The sequence below is a fragment of the Penicillium antarcticum genome (genome assembly GCF_028974205.1).
Source record: "Penicillium antarcticum strain IBT 31339 chromosome Unknown utg000006l_segment0_segment0, whole genome shotgun sequence".
Lineage (NCBI taxonomy): Eukaryota > Fungi > Ascomycota > Eurotiomycetes > Eurotiales > Aspergillaceae > Penicillium > Penicillium antarcticum.
In genome coordinates, this window is record NW_026695304.1 from 1,613,722 (window position 1) to 1,637,888 (window position 24,167).

Below are 24,167 nucleotides of genomic sequence, written 5' to 3' on the forward strand. Positions count from 1 at the left end.
GATAAACGTTACGGGTACAACGCTTAGCCGCGCATGTGACCGGCCCTGCTTGCCTCGAGAAACGGAAAAAGGCAGAACAATTCGAGGGGATAATGTCTTGCTATCTCTTCATAGCCCTAATATCATTGATTCCACTTTGAGATCTTACTTTTCCTAACATCCCTTCTACCTACTCTGCCTACTCTCATTTCGAGTCTGAACATCCATACCAACAGACCTCTAGTAACTCGATCTATACAAAAGACTCAGTCACAGTCTTATCACATTCACACGATAACAAAATGGCTTTCAATCGCCCCGGCATTGCCTCTATGTCCCTAGGCCGGCCCTGGGTCCACGACCTCCCCGGCAAGCTGATGCAAGCCGCGGCCCACGGCTTCGAAGGCATCGAACTATTCTTCGACGATCTGGACTGCTATGCCCAGCGCGTTTTCAACGGTGACCACCTAGAGGCTGCCAAGTCAACACGACGGATGTGTGAGCGCCTCGGCATGACCATCATCTGTCTGCAGCCATTCTCCATGTACGAAGGCCTCATCGACCGGGCCGAATCAGACCGACTAGTCAACGAGAAGCTTCCTAAGTGGTTCACCCTAGCGCGGGCGCTTGGCACAGACATGATCCAAGTCCCCTCCAACTTCCTTGGACCGGATCCCCAGACCAGAGCTGCACGCACAACTGGTGACCGCACCGTCATTGTTCGTGATCTCCAGCGTCTGGCTGACTTGGGTGCTGGTGCCGGCTTCCGGTTTGTGTACGAGGCTCTCTGCTGGGGTGATCACGTTGACACGTGGGAGGCTTCGTGGGAGGTTGTCCGTGATGTCGGCCGTCCCAACTTTGGTCTCTGCTTGGACTCATTTAACATTGCTGGTCGTGTCTACGCCGACCCTGCTTCTCCCACTGGCCGTACCCCCAACGCCGCTGCGGACCTGGCTGCTTCGTTGAACCGTCTCCGCACTGCCAAAATCGACCCCGCGAAGATCTTCTATGTCCAGCTTGTCGATGGTGAGCGTCTTTCTGCTCCTCTGGATGAGAAGCACCCCTTCTACGTCGCCGGAAACCCCGTGCGCATGAACTGGTCTCGCAATGCCCGTCTCTTCCCCTTCGAGGAGTCTCGCGGTGGTTACCTCCCCATTCTGGATGTTGCCCGCGTCTTCTTCGAGGACCTCGGTTTCCGCGGCTGGGTTTCTCTCGAGCTATTTAGCCGTACCCTTGGTGAAACTGATCCCTTTGTTCCTGCCGACCATGCTCGTCGTGGTATCGACTCATATAACAAGATGGCTCACATCTTGCAGTGGAATGAGGCCACTGAGAGGATTCCTGCTTCCATTCCGGCGCCTGAGTCGCCCGTTCAGCACCGCCTGTAAATGGGCTTAGCTGCGCATGTTACTTGATCTGTATACTGTATAGCATATAGCGTCTGTACATATTCTTATGACTTTCGACGATTTTCTTTTATTTGTCATGCTAGTCACTGTTTTGTATAGTGGCTGGTTGGATATATTGAACATGCACTATGTTGGCGAGCATTTTTGTTTATATATGAGTTCATTGTCGAATATTTAACAGCAATACAAACTTCATTTAGATCTGACCTCTCATTTGTGGTTATCAAATAAGTACATTTGGGCGATGTGTCCGGGCCTTCGATTCCTACTATCAAAGTTCCTAACACATATATGGTGAATAATGCTTGGCAACGCTGTAGCCTTCTATTTTAGCTTTCTATTTACATGTAATACCCATCCCTCGCTGCTTTTTGATTACTAGATTGAGTATGACCCGTAGCGGTCTGATCAATCGCAGACCATTATATATCATAATAATTGGCCCACAGAGCCTGCGCAATAGGATGCAAATGACTGAGTGTCAGGATATGTACCCTGCCAAATGCATCGGATCGATGCTTCCTCGGTCTTAGGCCTCACACAGACACCCGGTTTGCTTTATACAGCCTGCCCTTCTTAGGGCTTCCTGCTTGTCAGACCTCATCTTCCTATCTCAGCGCTACTGCATAGACCCATAGCTTCCCACTATCAATGAGCCATCTTATCCCCTCTTTCGTGGCCTTTTGTTGTGGATTATAGGCTTCTAGAGTATGCCATGGGGCGTCTTTGGGAATGATTGGGTCTTGATCCATCAGTAAGGTCTGGCCCCTTAGCTGCGATGCAGGGTTTGCCGAACTGGACGCTACTGAGTAAAAGGCTAGCCAATAGCTGATTAGCGGCAAGGGCTTCCAAGCCACCACAATTCTTGCAGCAGTCGTGGCTCGAAACTTCGATGTTAACTTAAAGCGCTGGCACGTCATATGTGATCTTTTGTATTTTCAATGAATCCAATCACACTTGCATACCTATTCGGCCCCATGGCCCGATCTGGCTTTTTTGGGCTGTGGGTCTTGAGGCTCAAAGTTCGGAACTGCCCCTGAAAATTTGGGGGCCAAGAGCGGCTCGTTCGGGCGTAGATAATTCTGGGCATTTTCAGGTCGCGACCTACCTCAAGTCACTTCTCTCGTTTCTTGTTATCGGGGAAAATCTCAACTTTTCTTCTCTTTCTTTTCAAATTTTCAACAAAATGGCCTCCACCACGATCTTTCGCCTCTTCGCGTTGTCAGCTGCTTTGGGCCAGGCAACTGCCAGCTTCAGTCTCGATACTTCTGGTCCCAGTTGGGCCTATACAACCAAGGACTTGGCAGACACGACGTCACAGACTTGCAAGGACGCCTACAGCGCCAGTATCAACTGCGATGAAACTCTCCTCAAGATTGTGGCCTCCATGGATCCCGACTTCGACCCTCAATCTTCGGACTTGGAGGCTATGTGCACCACGACATGCAAAGATTCAGTGTCGCAGTATATCAAAAACGTCAAATCTTCATGTGACAAGGATGGCGATCTAGCCGGGATTGCCAGTGGGAATAAGTATATCTATGAGGCTCCCGTGGCAACCGTGGGCGAGGTTTTCCAGTACAAATATGGCCAATCTTGTGCCAAGAGCGGGTGAGTTCGGTACTTGGTTTGATCAGGGTGCATGTCCTTATATTCTCATTTTCGCAGGTCTGATTACTGCTACTTGACCTATCCCGAGAGCGAAGATTGGGCCAGAACCGACTTCCCATGCAGCGACGAATGTGCAGTCAAGTTTTTCCGAAACGCACACGAGCAACCTGGCTCAGCATATTTCTTCAGCTACTTCGCTCTTGGTAACCAGTCCTCATACTGGGAGGAGACTTTTGCTGGTGGCTGGGAAACTGTTGTTCAATGCGGCGATGGTGGAAGCACTGTAAGCTCCTTTAGCGCGACAAGTTCGACGAAGGCCGATATCGTTGACACTTCATCTGTGACCAGCTCAATTAGCACCAAAGAGGCTACTTCTATGACCTCAACACCAACTGTTGCGATGACAACCGCTTCTCCAATTCGGTCTGCCTCCGAGACAATCTCAGCTACAGCTACTAGTGGCGCTTCGAGGCTCAAAGCCTCCTTTTTGTTTTTTTAGACCACTTGGCCTGGATGGTTGTGTTACATGTTTTCTAACCTAACATAACGATGAAAGCTTAGATATTCATTTTCATCTTGCACAGATTCAAAATTAAATAATCTTCTTACTATAACAACTCTGCTAGCCGGGAAAAAAAAAGCGTCGGTAGGCAATCATGGACCAAATATATTGCGCCTCTTTCCCCTGAAAGTTTCTTGACAAACCTTCCACCATCGTGGCGCACCAAGCACACAACATCCCCTGCGATCTCTTTGCCTCAAATTTACAATGTGAACTTGGGAAGATCTTTCGACGAACAGAACGATTGCAGTCTTGTATATCAGCCACATAGATCTGATGTGTCTCTTGTCCGAGGTATACTGTACCAAATGGGACTGCCTGCGCCGAAAAGGAGACCGAGGATTGAGCATGATCCTTTCCACGAAGAAGCCGAGAAGAGCTGGCTCAGTATCTTAAATTCTGTTGGCAGGTTCTGGTTCGGTGTGATATGATGGCTAATGAGATTGGCTTTGAGATTCCGTGTTATGATGAGATTGCTAGTTGTCTGGTTGATGTTATTGATTCGAAGGATTGCAAGTTGAGGAATTAGTGGTTCAAGCGTCTGTGATTCGATGGCTTGAAAACTATGCCATACTATTTCCTTGATACAGACGTTGCAAAGTGAATACTTTAATTCTCGCTTTATTTAGGAAGTGAAGGTTTTGAGTACTCAAATCTTCCGTTTCGAGCCGGTATTTGCGTAGCAAACATGCGCAATGATTTTATTTGCTAACCATATCCCTTCACTTTTCTTCTTCTTTTCTCTTCTGGATCTCTTCCACAGCACCTCTTCTTTTTTCCAAGACTGAACTTGATACCTGCCATGAGTACCCAAACGCTCGTGTCTTGTGTCTCATATAATAGATATATATACCTTTCCACGGCGTCGTGAATCCTCTCCTTCTATCTTCTGGATAATGTTTTTGAGACGTGGTAAGTTCTTGGACCCAACCAACCTAATTGAGATCTGACTGATAACTTAACATACTGGACTTTTCGTCCGCGCTCCTTCTCGCTTTCCCTCCTCAAAATTGTCCCTATGACGTGGTAAGTTCTTAGACAGCCAACCTACTAGATTTGTTCCTCTCGCGCATGGTTCCCCTTGTCTTTTAAGACATGCATAATTATATCGGTCTGCGAAATCTTGAATAAAAATTCCAGCTCTGATTCGGCCTACTCACCTGGATGCCTGTGACACACCTCAGTATTGGCTATCAATGCGAAGAGGCTCGCCATCTGAGACCACTCTGAACTTCAAAGTTATGGGCTGGTTGCTTGCATCTATCGCAATGGCTACCCTGGTTGCGAGAGGGTGCCACTTCTGTTCTTTCGCCGAATTTCACAAATTGAGACCTCTGATATTTGATTCAGTTCTATAGACGGCTTTTGTTCATCTCTGAATCTAGTTAACAGATATGTTATTATGTACCCATGGATTATCATCATCGTGTAGGTGGGGATCCAGTTGACCTTTGCGATACCAGAGGTCAACTTGGTCTTGCCCCGGTTGAATGTTGAGCTTTATAGAGCCGAGACGAGCTGCCTCTGGAATGGGATTCTCCAGCTTCGCATCTCCTGATTCGTATTCAATGACCTTCTGTAGTGCCATCAGTGAGACACATATCGCAGCATTGTGCCCCTTCACTTTATCTAAAAGTCGCACAATCTCGGATCGCATTGAACGATTACGACACTTCACTCCACACCAGAGAAGAGCAGGCACAAGGGAGGTTTGGATGATAATCGCCGGCAAGACTTCCCCGGGGCTATCTTGCAGCAGTGATTCCGCCATTTCGATCACGGTTCGAAATTGCTCAATATAACCATCATATGTCACTTCAAAAGGCACAGAGCTATCGCAGACAGCTAGCTTGATATCGATAGTCACAGTCCATAATTCCATTACGGAGAGGACATCATGATCAATCCCCGAAAGAACTTTTTCTTGCATCGCGAAAGATTTGAGCTGACTTCTCCACAACCGGAGCATGCACAAGATAGCCGGTGTACCAGGCCGAAGAGCCAAGCCTGCAGGTCCAATGCAGAATCCACCATGAGGAAAACACGCCATAGCTACTTGCGAAAAGACACCCAAAGTTCGCTGGGCTCTTCTATTCATATAGCTTCTCACAAGCCTATGGGAAGATATATCGGTGACTTGAGGGGAAACCAAGCGCTGGTTATCAACAAACAATCTGGGGTTATTGGCAGTCATATAGATTAAGTGCAACTGCACAAATGCCTGTTTCAGAGCTCGACTATTCGAACTCTCATCATAATCCACAGCCTCCCAATACTGGAACAACTTATAACCAGAAAGAAAATGGCAGCGAGCAGCAAATGTATCCTGCTCATATAGTGCCAGCATGGTCAGGATCAAGCAAGTGACGAGGACTATTTCTCTATGGGCGCGATCGGGCGTATCATGTACCAAGCTGTTTCGAAGGCATGAAACTGCCTCGGACGAAAACTGCAAAGCCAAGACATTTTTATCGTTTATGGTCTGCTTGAGCCCGTTCGTCTGATATTTCCAGTGCCGGACAGCGAAAGCCATGGCTGCGTATCGAGCTGCGGGATGGTTTTCAAGAACTTGATGAACGAAACTGGACCAGAAGGTGTCTTCAAAATATTCGGAACATTGGTGCACTGTGAGTTTGGTGAAGAGTTCCAAGTACCAACGTTCATTCTGGGTGTGGCCGATCTGGCTTGCGTTGACCGGGGGAGCCAAAACAGAAACAGAAGGAATTATGCGTCTATATAGAGCCTTCTCTCGGGGTTCTGGGGTCTCTGTCTGATGTGTCTTCTGCTCCCTCCAAGCTCGCGTTCGTTTATCGGGCAGTTGAACATAGCCATCACATATCCTTCCAGTTGATTCGCATTGGCGGCAATAGGGCAGAGTTTCGTCGCATTTCTTATGCCGAATTCTATAGCACAACAGGTTAATATGGTAGATCACTAGGGGTTTGGCCCTGTTCTCCATGTGGCGCAGGGCGAAGGTACGGACCGTACTTATAGTACTTACCTGCATGTCATACACCCCGAGCGGCTCTTCTTATGGCTGGATCTTTTTCTTTGTTCAGGCATGGCTATTGGTGCGGGTGGCCACAGACAAGGCCTGTTGACGAGTGGACGTACTCCGCAGTGAAGCTTTGGAGAACGAGCGATATGATGGGCTCGCGCGTGTTTGTCCCCACTCTTGGCGGTGTAGACAGGGGATATGCATGTACTAAAGATGTTTATATTGGCTTCTGCTATAGCTATAGGAGCAAGTGGGAACTTTGCCCATTTCTTAAATATCGTAGTAGGCAATGGCATACTCATCGCTCACATCTCCATTGATCATCCCTTGATCCACCAGATTGATAATTGCAAGTGGATCCCGAATGGATCAAAATTGTGGCATGCGATGCTTGGTCTATGCTACGACAGTGTGTTCATATAAATATAGAGTGTAGTCCATACGTTTTATATGCACCCAAGAGCTAAGTGTCTTCATTGTTATCCTGTTGTTATCTGTTGGGTCAGATCAAAACTCCAGTATGACTTGGATATAGTCCTGAACTAACCTAAAGTAGACTGACGCCTTTTGATGCAGCCCCGAGAGTTCCTGAATTAGCCTTAGAGTTTGGTGTTTCGAGAGCTGCGGTGGTCTGTGAGTATAAGCTAGGCAAAGTAAACTAATTGTGGGCTGTATGTCCGGGGAGAAATTGCAGGTATCTGTGCACAAGTTATGTAGTGGCAGGGTAAAAAGTGCAATTATGTAGATAGCACAGACATATAATTGATTTCCTACATCATGACTACAATACGTTTTCCTCGAATCTATTTTGGTATACTCTCAGGGCACCATGTCCTGCTTACTGGCTAATATAAGAACAGGCTCTCAAGCCCCTTGCAATACGATCTACGGCCACGTGACACTAGCGTTTCACAATGCTGAAACAGCGGGCCAAAGCTGATATGAAGGAGTCCGGGAATCTTATTAAACTCCCAAGATTGAATTCAGCCTCCGTTAGTTGTGACACGCAAATTGAAGGAGGGGGTTGAGACTAGCTAGGTGGACTAGGCGATGGGGCCAGGGCCCCCTGGACACTGTAGATCCGGAGAGCTGAACTGTTTGATCGGGGTTTCCCCTGCAGGATGGAGGCGTTATTGTGTTGTCAAAGAGTACTTTTCTTTCAGAGTATTTGAGAAGCACAATGCCCCTTAGAATTAAATCATTCGCATCAGTTGCAAACGACCAGGGAGCGCTCATTGGTTGTATGGAGGAGATTGAAGGCCCGCACGTTCTAGGCGACCACTGTACACGTATACATAGAGCGTTTGGGTACACGTACAGACAGACACAATTCAGGGGAGAGAAAGACAAATATAGAGAGAAAAGATTAGAAAGTAGAAAGCGAAAGGGAAGACATTGACATTGACCGTCGATTCTGCCGCCAACCTTCTTCCCTTTTAGCCTTCACTCCTTTAATCCCCCCACCCCTATCAACCCAACCTCATTTCTTTGCTTTTTTTTCTCTCTTTTGGTTCTTTGTTCCTTTAACGGATTCATTTCCTTTTAGTCTTGGAGACTTGTCTGTTTGTTCACTCCAAATTACTTCAGTGCCCGCGAGGGGCAGCCCGCATTCGCTTGCTCGACAAGCGCAACACCCGCGCCTATCTATCTGAAACGGCCCTGTAGCACGGCTGGCAAGAGCCAGGTACGTCGAAAGACCCCTGGCCCGTGGGTCATTATTACCCTGGTCTCTAGGTGTGATCAGCCCTGTTGCCTCGACCGGAGCGGGTGTCTCACGCTTAAGCCTACAGCTGGATCACGTTTAGGTTAACGCCTCAGCAGTCTACAGATTCAGCCACTTGCCCATTCTTTCAGCCCCCCTGTCGAGTCCCCCCTCCAAACCCGCGCCGACAATTTCCGCCTCCAATCCCTCCATCGCCGTGCGCTCGCAAGCATCGAGCGGCGGACAGCGCATGTACCGTCGCGACCACGAATCGCCTGTTAACACGTCTGTAGAACGTTCCTGAGTACTCAGTGTTGGATCGATAATTTGTGGCAATCGGGAACGATCGTCAACATCGCTGTGAATTAGCCAAGGGATTTCAAGATGGACAGTCAGAGCTATCCAGACTCGCCCATGGAGCAGGATGAGTCCTACCCATGCAAGGGCTGTGGAGAGGTGAGCAGCATATGGGAGGCTCGATGAGGATGCCACTGACAATTCCGATAGACACTAGAAGAGGGGAAAGCCTTTGAACTTGGTGAGTTGCGGGTTACGGCGTTTGTTGTCTTGCATGTCGCTAACCATTACTAGCTGGAAACAGATGGCATATCGATTGTTTTCGTTGCAGCACCTGCAGCACTCTCCTCGACTCGGATGCACACCTCCTCTTGCTAGGCGACGGATCCCTTATCTGTAGTAACTGCACGTACAGCTGCAGCTCCTGCAATAACAAGATCGAAGACTTGGCCATCTTGACCGGAGATCAAGCTTTCTGCGCTCAATGCTTCAGATGTCGAAACTGCAAGAAGAAGATCGAGAATCTCCGTTATGCGCGCACCTCACAGGGAATCTTCTGTATGGATTGTCATGAGTCATTAATGGCGAGACGAAGAAAACGAAAAGCTGGCGCCAGTAACAAGAGGCCAACGGGGCCCAATGTGAAACTGGATAAGTCATTGCCTTCCTTGCCCCCGAGCATGGAGGAGGAATCAATCATGGACGAAACACCGGGTGAATACCCGGAGGGAATGACGCCTGATCCTGGCCGAATGGTGGGAACACCAGATGTGAATGAAAGGCCAGAGAGCTCGACTTCAAACCAGGCAGCAGACAATGGTAAGCACGAACGCATTCACCCCGCTGTTCAATTGCTGTGGTCTATTGAGCTTTGCGTTTATTCGCAGCTCAGTTGTGGCCTTGGATAGTATACACCGTTGGATTTGATGGTAAACCCACCATCTATGTGAACATCCACTAACTCTTCCCTCTAGATAATCTAATTCTCCCATCTAGCACATACCGAAGCAGTCGGCAGTCAATGGCGCGGAACACTGATGCAGATGGTGGTGAACTACTAATTCCCCTCGCCTTTGACCCCTCGGCCGAAGGTCGCTCTTCCCGTGGGCATTCGCAAACACGACAAGAGTCTTCCCGTGACTACTTTGGCCAATTTAGATCTGGTGAATCTTCGCACAGGGCCTCTCACGACGGGCGTGAATATCTGCAGGAGCCCCCCTCCCGTACCTCTTCCGAAAACCCTTCTCCTCATATTGCCTACCAGGAGAAGGGATGGGAACGAAGCGATAGTATCTCACCCGACAAACCTCCACAGACTGCTGATTCATCAAAGCCTGCAAGGTCGAGCTCCAAGCGCAATTCCACCGACATCCCTATCAGCTTTGGGGAAGCAAGCAACTTTTCCGACGCTGCTAGCCCCGATAGTATTGGTTCGAAGGAAGCCTCCAATGATACAAGACGACAGATTCCCTTGGACGGTATTACTTCAGCACCAGCTCGTCCCTCGAATGAACTTCGACGTCTCCACGATAATGGCTCTATGGACTCTGCCCGCTCCCAGCCCTCCAACATACCCCATCTGCCCAAGCGGGGCGATTCTCTTGAAGGCAGGCACCATCAGCTTCCTAGAAAGGAGGTCGGATCATCCCCTGCCTCTTCGCAGTATGGAGACTCCCCGATGTTACGGAGTGATACGTTCGTACCTCCTTCTCGGCCGGCTCCCTTGGATACATCTCACCTTGATTCGCACTCTCAATTGGATGGCGCGGGTTCGCCCTCCTTGTTACGTTACAACAGCGGTGGTGACTTTTCCATGGACGAAGAGTTGTCTCGCATTATCGGTGGTGATGATCCTGTTGGCCGAGAGAGTGAGTCTTTCTTGCGCCGTGTTTCGAACTCCGTTCGCCATGGCCGAAGCTACAGTGAGAAGAGCCTACGCGGGGGAAGAGACATCAAGACGCCCGTATCTCCAGCCAATGGAAGTCAAGCTGGCGCAAGCATTGGTAGTCCCACAGGTTCTCAGTCTGAGGAAATTTCCTGGCTCCGAAATGAATTGCGCAAGGAACGTCAGCGTATTACCGAGCTGGAAGCAGCTGCTCGTGCCACAGCAAATGTCAAGCAAGTCAACACTGAACTTTCCGAGAAGCGCTCCACCATGGTTGTTCTCGACGCCCAGCGAGAGATTGTTCTGCGTGAGCTCACAGTCCTCACCGACCACATGGAAGCGGAGAAGCGCGGAGGCACCAGTGGACCATTGGATCTTGGAAAACTCTCGAACCGTGTATTACGGGAGCTGGCCGAATCGATCCAGAAGCTGAAAGAATCCTATGCCCCGCAGATTGAGGAACTCATTCAGAAGCGAAATGACCTGACTGAGGAACTTGAGTCTATGGTCAGTCAGAAGGAGAAGACCTTCCAGGAGTTCGAGCAACTGTCATCAAAGAACGCTCAATTGGCTGAGCTGAACAATCAGCTTGTTCATCAAATCCAAGAACTCTACAAGGCCACCGAGGGTCAACCCCGATCCAACGGTCTAGGCATTTCTCACAACAAGGAGAAGTCCACAGCTTCCATCGAAGCTCTGAAGCCTGCCATCAATGATCTTCAACCTTCCATTTCGACTGCTCACATCGCTGAAGAGTCTGAGCCTGCCACCGCCACGGTCGTTCCAGGACCCCAGGTTGTCAGCATTCGTAAGGGACAGCCTCGCAAGTTTAACTGGAAGAAGGGTGGCCAGAACGTTGCCAAGGGCGTGAAGGGTCTCAAGGGAGCCTTCATGGGCACTGAAGGAGAAGCTGCCGGAGGTCTTCCGCGTTCCCAGACTCAGGATCCAAGTCGTCAAGGCTTTGGATTCTTTGGGAACCAAAGGCACAAGCAGGGAGGGAAGATGTCTCAGGCTGACAGCGTGCCAGCGTTAGCTGAAGTTGCTGGTGATGGTATGTTACCAATGCCCTCGAGCTATAATAGTATCAGCTAACAATCTCTAGCACTGTTCGGTGTTGATCTCGAGGCTCGCATGGAGCACGAGAAGAGCATCATTCCCGCCATTGTCACCAGGTGTATTCAGGAAGTTGAACTTCGAGGTATGCTTGGTTTATACCTATTTGGACGTATTATTTCTAACAACATTTTCAGGTATGGACATGGAGGGCATCTATCGCAAGTCTGGTGCGGCTTCCGCTATCCAAATCATTCGTGAGGGCTTCGAACGCTCTCCGTTCGATTACGATATTTCCGACCCTGACCTCGATATCCATGCTGTTACTTCTACATTGAAGCAGTACTTCCGCAAGCTTCCCAACCCGCTGGTCACCTATGATGTTTACGAGCTTATCATCGATTCTGTGGAAATCCCCTCCACTCAGGGACGCATTGAGCTTTTGCAGAAGAGTCTGCTGGAACTCCCTCGCGTTCACCGCGACGTCCTGGAGTTCCTTGTCTTCCATCTCAGACGTGTTGTTGAGCGTCACGAGGAGAACCTGATGACCAGCCAGAACGTTGCTGTGGTCTTCGCGCCAACCATCATGCGCCCTGAGTCTCTTGCCCGTGAGATGACTGATGTCCAGAAGAAGAACGATGTCCTCAAGTTCCTGGTGGAGAACTGTCAGGATATCTTCATGGGCATGCAAGGCTAACGCCATTATTTCCCATGCCATTCTTACCGCTCACTTTAACGATCACGCTGCCACTCATTATTTAATCCAACCCTTGTTGTGGTTCGGTGTTGACTATTTTTCCGCTAACCCCCACGCTTTATCTTGATCCAATGCCTGCTCGCCCTTCTTGTACAGATACCACCGTTACAGTTTCCCTTCCCATACTCGGTTCGCAATCAGCACTGCAAGCTCGATACAGATACCCTGTGATGCCTTTTATTCCCTTCTCCCCTTTTGCCAGCTTCTCCTACATATTCCGCAGGTTCGAAGTTAGTCGACTCCCCGTCGCAGTGAGCTTTGCTGCTTCCGGGACCCAAAACTCTTCATTCTTCCTGGGTGGTTTATGTCTTTCCTTTCCCCATGTTGGTGTTAGGTTTTATTCCAACCTTGAGCGAGCGTTAGGTAGTCTTCTAGCGTTATGCATCTCGATCCGGCAATTCAAATGATATGCTTTAGTAGATGAGATGTTTGCATGCACTTAGAAAGACACCATGATATTACGAATATACGTTCCACATAGATTAATGTCACAAAGACCAAAATTCGAAATGTAAGTAAGGACTGAATACGTTGCTCTATAAACGTTAGGTGGCCCAAGCACCCACCGCCTACGTCGACCCGAGCTCCCAACCCCAAACCAAAGCCTCCACGAGGGCCCCTCGACATACAATACCCAATACCCCTCGATGAATATCTAGCAACAATGTCCAAACCAAGTCAATACCTCCTCCTCTCCCTCCCAACCTCCATCGTCCCCTCGCACCACCGCGACGACGCCCTTCAAGCCATCTCAACCACCATCTCCCCGGACAATGGCTCCGCAGCCTCCTTCCCGATCCCGGAGTTCAAGATCGGCACGCTAGACGCCCTAGTCCAGCAGGCAGATGAGCTGGCCAAGCTCGAGGCTTCGTGCCAGGGTGTCGTTGCAAAGGTGGGCGATGCACTGAAGAATATCCTGGATGGCGACGAAGCGCAGATTGAGAGTATGAAGGTTGTCAATGATAGTACGTTTCCTGCTGGTTTTTCGCCTGCGCTGGATATGGTCCGTCGTGCTTTGAGCAGAGTTGGTGAACTAACTGGACTGTTCTACAGAGCCTGTCGATCAATACTTGCGTACTTTCCAATGGAACAAGGTCAAGTACAGGGCCGATAAGCCGCTAGCTGAGTTGATCGACCTGCTGCAGAAGGTGAGCAGTGCTTGCGCATGAACTCCCGAACCCTCACTCTGATTCTGATCGTTCATGTCTACTACAGGAGGCCGCCAGCATCGACAACGATATCCGATTCAAGTACTCCCAATATAACCAGGTCAAGAACAACCTGTCCCAGCTGCAACGCAAACAAACGTACGTGAACGGCATTGGAAAGTCCGACGCAGCAAGCAATACCCAAACTAACACCGCTACAGAGGAAACCTCTCAACCAAGTCCCTCGCCTCAGTGATCGACCCGAAGTCCATCATCCAGGACTCCGAATACATCGAAACTCACCTGATCGCCGTCCCAAGCCAACTAGTAAAAGACTTCCTGAAGACCTACGAGACCGTCGCGCCGATGGTGGTCCCCCGCTCGGCGCAACTGGTCGCCTCCGACAGCGAGTTCACTCTGTATGCTGTGACATCGTTCAAGAAGCACAGCGCGGAGTTTGTGCATAAATGCCGTGAACAGAAGTGGATTCCGCGCGACTTTAAGTATGTCGAGGGTGGCAAGGAGGAGGAGCGCAAGGAGGTTGAGCGTGTTGGTGGTGACGAGCGCAAGCTTTGGGGTGAGACATTGCGACTTGGTCGGACGGCTTGGAGTGAGGCTGTTATGGTTTGGATTCATATTTTGGTTTTGAGGGTTTTCGTCGAGACGGTTTTGCGGTATGGGTTGCCGTTGGATTTCATCTGTGCTTTGGTGCGGGTATGTATCTGTGTTCTTTGTGTTCTCTGTGTTCTTTCGGGGGGATATTTGCTGACGACTCTCTTTTGCAGGCGCCTTCCTCTAAGCAGGCTGATCGGGCCAAGTCCAACCTTGAGAACAAGTACTCATATCTGGCTGGAAACGCTTTTGGGCGTGACAAGAAGGGTCGTATGCAGCGCGATGATCCTGGTGAGATGCATGCTGGTGGTGAAGGTGGTGCGGAATACACGCCATATGTGTTCTATGAATTCGAGTTCCATTAAGTGTAAGTACAGACACATTGCTGTGGGGAGACAAAGTTATGGAAGCTGCGTACATATACCACATCGGGGTACATCGAGCACAAACTAGCGTTTGGATATTCTGTTTAGCTTTTAAATACAATGATTACACTCAACCAGGCTCTTGGTCTCGGATCAAGGATGTATTGTCCAGTATGTACAGCAAGTTGGGGGAATCAAGAAGCGAAAAAGAAACAAAACCCAAAGCAAATGCGCTGTACAAGACATCTTATCTTTTGTCTAGCATACTCTATATACAACAGTCAAACATCAAACCCCAACCCCTTAGTTCTTCTTGGGCAGATATCCCTTGGACTCAAGGTACTCAATAATCTGCTTAACAGCATCCTGAACCGGAAGCTCATAGTTCTTAACATGAACCTCGGGGTTGGCAGGAGCCTCATAAGGAGCGGAGATACCAGTGAACTCCTTGATGACACCCTCACGAGCCTTCTTGTAAAGACCCTTAGGATCACGCTGCTCGGCAACCTCAACAGGGACATCAACATAGACCTCAACGAAAGGCAATCCAGTCTCCTCGCCGGGAGTGGCGACCTCGTGCAGCTGGCGGGCAGTGTCACGGTCCTTGCGGTAGGGCGAGATGAACGAGGTGATGGCGATGGAGTTGGAGTCCGCGAACAGCTTGGCCACCTCGGCGATGCGGCGGATGTTCTCGTTGCGGTCTGCTTCGCTGAAGCCGAGGTCCTTGTTCAGTCCGAAGCGGATGTTGTCGCCATCGAGGCGGTAGGCGTGCACACCGTGGTCGCGGACGAGTTGGTGCTCCAGTTCCACGGCCAGGGTGGACTTGCCGGAGGCGGACAGGCCGGTCAGCCAGATTGTGAGGCCTTGCTGGTTGCGCAGCTCGGTGCGCTCCTTGCGGGTGAGGGCGCTGGCGTGGAAGGTGATGTTGCTGTTGGTTGGTCAGTTCTGGATCCTGGAATTGCAGGGGAATTGGTATCGTACGTAGACATTTTGGAGGGATTGTACACTGTGAAGAAAGAAAGAAGGAGGAAGAAGACGGAGGGGCAGTTGAAACGGGGCCGCGTAAGAGATGAGGATCCGCGGGGCAGTTCTTGGCGGTCAGGTATGGCGCAATTGTATGAATTGAGTGCAGTGAACAGTATCAACCAAATATAGACACTTTGTAGACAGTATATGCATATGTAGACAATGTAGTGAATTCAGTGCATTTAGTATATGTTCTATGTATATCTATAACTCCCTACGCCAGGAACCAGGAACAGAAATTTCACGCCACCTTGTAAAGGCTGGACAATGCCTGTGGCGAATTAGCAACCATCCGGAAAAAAAAAGTCGAGAGAGGCACTTACAGCAGCCTGCTTAGGCTCAATGAACAAAGCCTTAGCCTCAACCAACACAACAGGATCCTGGCCATCACTAGGGAGAGTCTCAATGCGACCCTCGACCCAAGCCTTGCGACCCTCAACCTTAACAGTCTCCGCCCGGAGAGCAACATAGTTATTAGCCATAGCCGGAGCCCGGTAATCAATATTCAAGTTGGCGGTAACAGCAACCTTGTTAGGCAGAGCCGGGAAACAGCAGTTGGCAAGTCCCTCGTCGAGAATCGTCGCGAGCAGACCGCCATGCACAATACCCGGGTGCCCGCAGACATCAGAGCCGAGGTACATCAACGAGACCATGCTCTTGCCATCGCGCTCGCTGAAGACCAGGGGCGGCACGACGATCTTGTTCGGTCCGCGTAGGGTGCCGCCGGTCAGGCTGCGGGCGCGCAGGGCCTCGGGGATCTTGAGGTGTGGACGCGCTTCGGTGAATTCCGAGTTTGCGCGTAGGGACTCGGCGACGGGGTGTGTGCGGAGGGTGTTTTCGATTTCTTCAGCTGTCGCATCCTCTGGTATGTAGAGGGCCAGGGTCTCCTCGTTGGTGGGGATTGTGACGGACATGAGTCGCGATACGGTGCGCTGGGTTTGGTAGATTATGCCGAATGTAAATGCGACAACTGCTATCGTTGTGAAGCCTGCAAAGCGGCGGAAACGCGAGGGCTTGATTGGGGTTGATGAAGGTGGGTGAACAGCTTGGGCTGTTTCTGTGTTGTGTTAGAGTGCGGAGTGCTGTGCGAAGGAGATGTCTTACCTGTTGAATAGACTCGGAGGTGAGGCTTCGGGGAACCGGAGAAAGAGCGTGGGTTGACTCGGCGCTGGATGAGCAGTCGGGGAGAGGGGTGGATGGAATGAAGGGAAGAAGACAAAGGACGAAACATGATGAACGTCCGGAAACCCAGAAAAATCAGAGAGGCGAAGTGTTGAGAGTTGAGAGTGGAGAGACCTCGGCATCTCGACTTCGGCGGATTGACGGAGTTCGTGAATCTCACGCATAATTTGCACATTATTGATTAGCAATACGCCACTGTTACTTTATTTTTTGTGTCTCTTCGTCATGCACGTTTTCCTTTTTTGCTTTTTGTAATCTACATACAAGTGTTGCCCAAGTTAGCTCAAGCCAACTGGTTCTGCACTAAACCTGCCCCCCAGATGAAGGATCAGATTAATATTTGAGATCAACGTGTGTATGACACCTGGTTACTGTATCTCGCATGATCTTCTGTCAATATGCCTTTCTACATGTACGGATTTCCAGCTCCTTCGTAAACCCGCAGCCGTAGGCAGACATATAGTTCCCCCCTCGAGTTCTAGATTCATCCAGTGGATTAAATGGGTCACAGTCAATGATAAATATAGTAAAGCAGTGGAAGCGTACTAGGTGGATTCTAGTCTATGGAATGTCCAAGTAAACAGAAATATCTATGCCACTCCACCTTCGAAGGCACCATCGGATTTCGGATTTCTGCTCTCAAAACGTTGAGCTACTATGCCAAATACGAAGTGGGCCCAGAATTAGCTCGATCTGCCTCTAAATATCTACAAGTATCTCCCAGACCAGCAAGAAGCCAAGGTTTCCACTGTTGTTACATTATTGCCCCTTTACATGGTATAAATAGCCCTGTTTTGATATCCGTAGCCGTATGTATCGACTAGGGTAGCCACTGAGTATTTCAAAGGATGATTACTGACAATGAGGGGTGAGGCATCCGCATTTCAACAAGAAATTCAAGAATTGAAAACGATAGGCATAGGCAGGTTCTTTCGTCCCGTCACATGGAAGTACATAGAAGGCAGCCGACCCTGCCCCCTCCTGCAGAAAACCAGGCTTACCTTGGACCAATATTGCAACTCACTATCGAAACTACTTGGATAAATGGCAAAGTAAGTGTCATTGAAAGGCCGTTGACATATACTAAAAGGGTTCAAAGCACGACCGACATAGCTATCGTGCGGGCAACAGTGGACGACGTTCCGGCAGTCCTCCGTCTCCTAGATGACGCAGTGAAATGGCTTGTATCGCATGACAGAACTGGACAATGGGGAACATCACCGTTTTCCGAGAATCCAAAACGCGCCGAACGACTCACGGAATTTGCAACCACCGGCTCTGGTCTTTGGCTCGCTGTCAAGGTTGCTGACCTCCCAACCGTGAACGGGGAAGCTCCGGTCATCATAGGAGCGCTTGCTGTTGGGGATAAGATGCCTTACGCACCATCTGTTTCTGAGCCTGAGCTGTACGTGCGATTATTGGTCACGGATCGACGATGGGCTGGCAACGGGATTGGAACGCGCCTTTTGGAACACGCTCGTGATCTTGCCAATGAAGCTGGAATTTCGTTACTACGGGTAGATTGCTATGCAGGCGACGACGGCAAATTGATCCAATATTATGAGTCTCAAGGGTTTGGGCGATCTGAACGTCTGAACCTGGAAGGCGGCTGGCCTTGTCAAGTGCTTGCTCAACGACTAGATGAGGTGAAAGGAGAATAAAGACGTTGAGCTTTCTTTGCCGGGGTATGTTTAGCTTCAGGGCGGACTTTGACCTTGATCATATATAGTACGCGGTGAGATCCAAAATAGAGATACTATTGGGCTACCCATTCATCCAGCCATTTTTGTTCTCACATGTATATGTATATGGTTATCGAGTATTTCGATTGGAAATATACCTGACTTCATTCCGGGTCGTTCGTTGGCTGTCTGTCTTGCTCTCGTGGCAACATATATGAAGCCAAGGGTAAAATGCAAAAAGCAACAACATCAGAGTACAATACATAGCGAATGACAAAGCTGTAGTAGCCACGATAATGAAGTTGACCTAGCATTCCAATCTCATCCCAGTCTTCAGTAACTCCATCTATTTGTCATGGCCAGTTTCTCAATCACATCTCCAAGGCTGTCCAATCACCCAAGCCAACCCAGACCAATTCAGTACTTCCTGCACCACCATCACATGAACATGACACCCAACCAATTCATCACTAAGATCGGAATGCGGGGATCGACAGGGGAAGTACTTGCATGCCAGGAAGCACGCCCGATGCAGGGATAGAGGGGGATCTGCAGTAAACACCAGTTTACTCTTTCCTACACGCGACTCGATCCTCAAGTTCACTCGAGGCACCCATGCCACCATATAGATTCCTACTGTCGCTGGTGCTCGCCAGCAGCCATGTTGTGGTCAACGCGGCGGACCCATCGCCAGTAGAGGACTACGATGTCTTGCAATACACCGATCCCTTGATCGGCAGCGCCAACGGAGGTAAGCTTAAACAATTGACAATTACATCTAATCCCGTACTGATCATTCGACCAACACAGGAAATGTCTTCCCAGGCGCTACATTACCATATGGCATGGCCAAAGCCGTGGCAGACACAGACTCTGAAAGCAACCAAGGCGGCTTCGCCTTTGAGGGCGGAAATGTAACCGGTTTCTCAAGCATGCACGACTCAGGCACTGGAGGAAGTCCCTCGCTGGGAAATTTCCCGCTATTCCCGTACGCAAACTGTGCCGACGACGACGTGAACGGATGTGTGTATCCGAAAAAGCAGCGCAAGATCAAGTACAAGCCCGAATCGGTGCAGGCGCATCCGGGATACTTTGCTATTGAGCTTGGGTCTGGAGTTCGTGTTGACATGACTGCTGCGCAGCATACGTCGTTGTTTCGGTTCCAGTTTCCGAATGGGAGTAGTCCGTTGATTTTGCTTGATCTTACCGATTTGTCGGACTCGAGGCAGGATAATGCGACTATTTATGTGGATGAAGCTACTGGTCGGATGACTGGTGATGCGCGGTTTGCGCCTAGTTTTGGGAGTGGTTCTTACACCCTCTATTTCTGTGCTGACTTTGAGAGTCCAGCTTCGAAGCGGGATAGTGGGATCTTTGTCAATTCTCGTGCTAGTGCTGATGTTCACGATTTGAAGATTTCAAGGTCTATCAATGGGTATCCTCTTCCAGTGAGTTGCAAGTCATCATTTTAGTATGGTCATGGCTGATATACGGATACAGGGTGGAGGATTCGTGCGCTTCAAGTCTGCCCCCGACAATACTATTCTGGGGCGGGTTGGAGTCAGCTTCGTAAGCTCCAAACAGGCTTGCTCACACGCTGAGACCGAGATCAAGGATTTCAACTTCAATACCACCCATCAAGCAGCTATTGATCAATGGACGGAGAAAATGCGTCCTATTCGCGTGTCCCGGACTGGAATTGACGACTCTGTCCTCACAAACTTCTTCAGTGGCGTATATCGCACAATGGTTAATCCTCAAGACTACACAGGAGAGAGCGTGCTCTGGTCTAGCACGGAGCCGTATTTCGATAGTTTCTACTGGTGGGTAGACTTCTAATCAGGCAGTGCATACGCAGTGCTAACAATAATCTCAGTCTATGGGATTCATTCAGATCCCAAATCCCATTCCTGACCATCTTTGATCCTAACACTGTGATCAGAATTGTGCGTTCACTTATTGATACACAGCGCCATCTTGGCTGGCTGCCAGACTGCCGCATGTCTCTTTGTAAAGGTGATCACCCAGGTTGACATGAGTTGAGTAAATGCTGATACACCACCACAGGATTCACCCAAGGCGGCTCAAACGCAGACAACATTCTAGCAGACGTCTACCTCAAAGGTCTTCGTGAGGGCATAGACTGGGAAGCCGGGTACGCAGCCGTGCAGAAAGACGCCGAAGAAGAACCATACGACTGGTCAAGCGAAGGCCGTGGCGGTCTACGCAGTTGGAAGAACCTCCACTACATTCCAGTCGAAGACTTCGACTACGAAGGATTCGGTACGATGACCCGTAGTATCTCACGCACACTCGAGTACGCATACAACGACTTTGCCATTGCACAAATGGCGCGCGGTCTCAATAAGACAGCCGATGCAGAGCGGTACGAGAAACGATCTCGTAATTGGCAAAACCTCTTCAAGAAAGATCAGACGTCTCACTGGAAGGGCAAAGATACCGGCTTCACGGGATTCTTCCAGCCGAAATACCCAAATGGGACCTGGGGATATCAAGACCCGCTCGCATGCTCGAACATCGACATGAGTGGCCATGCATGCTCATTACAGAATACAGCCGGGGAGACCTTCGAATCGAGTATCTGGGAATATCAATTGTAAGACCACCACCCCCCATCCATGCTGATCTCCATCCCCATATACCAATTCCATCCTAACAAGACCATCCAGCTTCGTCCCACACGACATGTCAACCCTAATCACAACCCTCGGCGGCGCCGACAACTTCACCAAAAGACTCGACCACCTCCATGACCAAAACATAACATATATAGGCAACGAACCGGCCTTCCTAACGGTCTTCCAATACCACTACGCCGGCCGACCGGCAAAATCAACCGCCCGCGTGCGAACCTACATCCCGGACTATTTCTCGCCGGCCCCAGCAGGCCTCCCCGGGAACGACGACTCAGGCGCAATGGGATCATTCGTCGCGATGGCCATGATGGGTCTATTCCCGAACCCCGGACAGAGCGTTTACTTGCTTACCGTACCGTTTTTCGAGGCTGTTAGTATTGTTAGTCCTATCACGGGCAAGACAGCGACACTTAAGGTTGTTAATTGGGCTCAGTTTAATACTGTGAATGGGACTTTGGTGAGTGGTGGGCTTGGTGGGAGTGGATTCATCCAGAGTGCTACGCTTGATGGGGAGGTTTATACTAAGAACTGGGTTGGTCATGACTTTTTTACCGAGGGCCGGGATTTGGTACTTGTTCTTGGGGCTGAAGAGGGGGTGTGGGGGACTATGGAGGCGGATTTGCCGCCATCGTTGGCGCCGGAGGTTGAGGGGAGTGATCGGGTTGTTGGGGAGAGTGTTAGGAGGTGGGAGGGCATTGTGGATGATGATGATGGAGTGTCGGGTAGTGAATCTGTCGGCGGTGAGCTGGGAAAGCATTCGCATTTTGAGAGACATGCTCGTCTTGCTAGGGTTGGGCATGGGAAAGAGGGATTCGGGGGTTGATATTGGGGATGGTAGCCCTAATTTGCCCCGGTTATTGCATCTTAGCTTGTTTTGGGAAATTTAATCTTTATCATTATCATCTGAGTTCACTGAGATACCCTGTCCTTGAAGAAGAATGTTACCTGGGCTTGTAAGGATGATAGCGCCCATTTTACCTAATTCTACCTAATGTTGCTGCGTACTTAGCCCTAACCGGGAAAGCACCTTCATCACCAAAGATCGGATTTACCACGCCGTAATGATACTACTTGACCAGACTGTAGTCCGCATAGAACTGAAAGAAGGCAGGAAAAGAAAAGAAAATCTTTTGGGAGGTTAAGCTCCACAGTCATAAAAATCGGGAAACGTATATACAAGCAGGAAATGTTAATATCATCAAAAGCGCTAGCCTTTTGCAGGACCCTCAACAGCAGGATCAAAAATCAACCAAAACTAAATCAGCAGGCACACCAAATGACCCTCTACTGAGGACGGTGGAACTTGCTCTCAACCCAAGGCATACCAACAACCTTAGCCTTGCGGACCTTGTTACGGACCTTAACACCAAGCTCGGTACCCTTCTTATGATACCCAGTGTTAACATAGACCATAGCAATGTTCGCACCGCCAAGCGAAGGGCTAGGAAGACCAGAAGTGACAACGCCGACTTCAACAGGATTGGCAGGGTCAGCGATGTCAACAACTGTGGCGCCCTCACGAGCTGGGGGGCCCTTCTCGACGGTAAGACCGACGCGGCGCTGGGGAATGCTCTTCGGGCTGGCAATCTGGGCGAGGATCTTGGATGCGCCGTTGAAGGTAGCTGTTTCCGCGTCGCGGCGGTCACGGCCGACGATCCAGCCTAGGGCTGCGGCGGGGGGTGTCTGTGCTGTAGTGATGTCGTGGCCGTAGAGACACATGCCGGCTTCCAGGCGGAGGGAGTCACGCGCAGCGAGTCCGGCGAGGCGGGACTTACTGTTGTCTGAGAGGAGGAGCTCAGTGACTTGTTCTGCGAGGTTGGGGGCTCCGGTTGTTGGGATCGAGATCTCGAAGCCGTCTTCGCCAGTGTAGCCTGTGCGGGAGATGAGGAGGGGCTTGGGGGTGGGGGTGCCGTCTGGGAGGGTGAGGTGCAGCTCGCGGCAGTTGCCGAAGTAGAGGGTGCTTAGGTCGGTCTCGGCGGCTGAGGCGTTGGCTGAGTTGATGAGCGGTTGGAGGACGGAGGCGGCGAGGGGACCCTGCAGCGCGACCAGCGCACGGTCTTCGAGGATGTCCCACTTGATGCTATCGGCACCGTGCTGGGAGCGATAGGCTTCGATCTCGGCGGTCAGGTACTCCAGGTCCTCGGTGCGGCGGCCGGCGTTGGTCACGAAGTAGAACTTGTCTTCGGTGCGGCGGGTGATAACACAGTCGTCGACGATTCCACCGGTGCCATCTTCCAACAGACAGGATAGGGTAGAGGTGTTGGGGGCCAGCTTGTCGACCGAAGAGGGAGTAATTTTCTTCAACAAATCAATGGCACCGGGACCACTCAGGTGGTGCTGCACCCTAGAACGGAAAATTAATTAGCCATTGGAATTCAATTCCATCTCAGAAAAGGTCCACTTACATATGGCTGACGTCGAAAAGACTAGCCTTCTCACGAGTCCACATGTGGCTCTCAACATGACTCATATCAGAGTACACAAGCGGCATATCAAAACCGGCAAACGGGACCATCTTCGCCCCGCGCTGGATGTGGAGATCATACAACTGAGTCTTGCTCAGAGACTCACTGGAGCTGGAGGCATAGCGCACAGTCTGGTTTGCAGCTCGAGAAGCTGCAACCGCAACTGGAGCCTTGGATCTCAATGACTGGGGGGCAGTTGGGCGGACGGTGGCCGCGGAGGAGAGCTCCCTCCGCAGCATAGTGGAGCCGATAGAGGCGCGGGGAGCGTGGAGGGCAGCGGCCCTCGCGGCCCTCGCGGCAACGAGGTCGACACCGCGCTTGAGAGTACGGACACTAGACATGGTGATTCAATGCTGAAGAATTGAAGAGAAGGAAGAAAAGAGAAAGAAATGGAGCGCAAGAAGTCACCAATCCACCCTCGGGGAAGCACTGCGGGAAAGTCACGTGCTGATAGGGCGGTTTCCGGAGCAGCTAGTTGCCCGATTGGGATGACTGGTATTGCGGCGGGCAGGGTGATGTCGTCGGGAATCGTATTGTTTTATGAATTCGGGGATTCTAATTGGTCAGTGGTACAGTATAAGGTGCCCTAACTTGGCTTTTTCTTTTCGTCTCTTTTTTGTCTATTTTCGAGTGCCACGGGCTGTCATCTATTATTATGAAGGCAAGGGCGTGAAACGACGTCGGACCCCTACTCTACAAAATCAGAACTTGAATCAATGAAAGAGAATCAGAGTGCCACAGCAATGGCAAATCGGAACCGGAGGGCGATGACCCTCC

General features: G+C 50.3%; 10 protein-coding genes across 10 annotated transcripts; 6 read left to right on the plus strand and 4 right to left on the minus strand.

Moving 5' to 3' along the window:
- Positions 1 to 281: 281 nt before the first annotated feature.
- N7508_006689 (sugar phosphate isomerase/epimerase family protein) lies at positions 282 to 1,367 on the plus strand (the record flags this gene model as incomplete). Its single annotated transcript, XM_058464755.1, has 1 exon — positions 282 to 1,367. One exon carries the CDS (start codon positions 282 to 284, stop codon positions 1,365 to 1,367), a length of 1,086 nt encoding a protein of 361 aa, XP_058318608.1.
- Positions 1,368 to 2,574: 1,207 nt separating this feature from the next.
- Positions 2,575 to 3,498, plus strand: N7508_006690 (uncharacterized protein; the record flags this gene model as incomplete). Its single annotated transcript, XM_058464756.1, has 2 exons — positions 2,575 to 2,999; positions 3,057 to 3,498. 2 exons carry the CDS (start codon positions 2,575 to 2,577, stop codon positions 3,496 to 3,498), a joined length of 867 nt encoding a protein of 288 aa, XP_058318609.1.
- A 1,444-nt stretch (positions 3,499 to 4,942) lies between these two features.
- Positions 4,943 to 5,491, minus strand: N7508_006691 (uncharacterized protein; the record flags this gene model as incomplete). The annotated part of the gene is made up of 1 exon (XM_058464757.1): positions 4,943 to 5,491. The coding sequence occupies one exon, from the start codon at positions 5,489 to 5,491 to the stop codon at positions 4,943 to 4,945; it is 549 nt and encodes a 182-aa protein (XP_058318610.1).
- Positions 5,492 to 8,645: 3,154 nt separating this feature from the next.
- N7508_006692 (uncharacterized protein) lies at positions 8,646 to 12,193 on the plus strand (the record flags this gene model as incomplete). Its single annotated transcript, XM_058464758.1, has 6 exons — positions 8,646 to 8,717; positions 8,769 to 8,799; positions 8,853 to 9,377; positions 9,533 to 11,494; positions 11,546 to 11,641; positions 11,694 to 12,193. The coding sequence occupies 6 exons, from the start codon at positions 8,646 to 8,648 to the stop codon at positions 12,191 to 12,193; spliced, it is 3,186 nt and encodes a 1,061-aa protein (XP_058318611.1).
- Positions 12,194 to 12,917: 724 nt separating this feature from the next.
- On the plus strand, positions 12,918 to 14,378 carry N7508_006693 (H(+)-transporting V1 sector ATPase subunit C; the record flags this gene model as incomplete). The annotated part of the gene is made up of 5 exons (XM_058464759.1): positions 12,918 to 13,218; positions 13,307 to 13,401; positions 13,469 to 13,560; positions 13,623 to 14,115; positions 14,187 to 14,378. The coding sequence occupies 5 exons, from the start codon at positions 12,918 to 12,920 to the stop codon at positions 14,376 to 14,378; spliced, it is 1,173 nt and encodes a 390-aa protein (XP_058318612.1).
- A 303-nt stretch (positions 14,379 to 14,681) lies between these two features.
- Positions 14,682 to 15,367, minus strand: N7508_006694 (adenylyl-sulfate kinase; the record flags this gene model as incomplete). The annotated part of the gene is made up of 2 exons (XM_058464760.1): positions 14,682 to 15,306; positions 15,360 to 15,367. 2 exons carry the CDS (start codon positions 15,365 to 15,367, stop codon positions 14,682 to 14,684), a joined length of 633 nt encoding a protein of 210 aa, XP_058318613.1.
- A 278-nt stretch (positions 15,368 to 15,645) lies between these two features.
- N7508_006695 (PaaI family thioesterase) lies at positions 15,646 to 16,635 on the minus strand (the record flags this gene model as incomplete). Its single annotated transcript, XM_058464761.1, has 3 exons — positions 15,646 to 15,675; positions 15,728 to 16,461; positions 16,509 to 16,635. 3 exons carry the CDS (start codon positions 16,633 to 16,635, stop codon positions 15,646 to 15,648), a joined length of 891 nt encoding a protein of 296 aa, XP_058318614.1.
- A 995-nt stretch (positions 16,636 to 17,630) lies between these two features.
- On the plus strand, positions 17,631 to 18,247 carry N7508_006696 (GNAT family N-acetyltransferase; the record flags this gene model as incomplete). The annotated part of the gene is made up of 2 exons (XM_058464762.1): positions 17,631 to 17,638; positions 17,686 to 18,247. 2 exons carry the CDS (start codon positions 17,631 to 17,633, stop codon positions 18,245 to 18,247), a joined length of 570 nt encoding a protein of 189 aa, XP_058318615.1.
- Positions 18,248 to 18,883: 636 nt separating this feature from the next.
- On the plus strand, positions 18,884 to 21,748 carry N7508_006697 (glycoside hydrolase family 92 protein; the record flags this gene model as incomplete). The annotated part of the gene is made up of 6 exons (XM_058464763.1): positions 18,884 to 19,019; positions 19,079 to 19,716; positions 19,769 to 20,091; positions 20,145 to 20,284; positions 20,336 to 20,885; positions 20,959 to 21,748. The coding sequence occupies 6 exons, from the start codon at positions 18,884 to 18,886 to the stop codon at positions 21,746 to 21,748; spliced, it is 2,577 nt and encodes an 858-aa protein (XP_058318616.1).
- Positions 21,749 to 22,209: 461 nt separating this feature from the next.
- On the minus strand, positions 22,210 to 23,731 carry N7508_006698 (glycine decarboxylase subunit T; the record flags this gene model as incomplete). The annotated part of the gene is made up of 2 exons (XM_058464764.1): positions 22,210 to 23,269; positions 23,331 to 23,731. 2 exons carry the CDS (start codon positions 23,729 to 23,731, stop codon positions 22,210 to 22,212), a joined length of 1,461 nt encoding a protein of 486 aa, XP_058318617.1.
- Between the last annotated feature and the right edge of the window lie 436 nt (positions 23,732 to 24,167).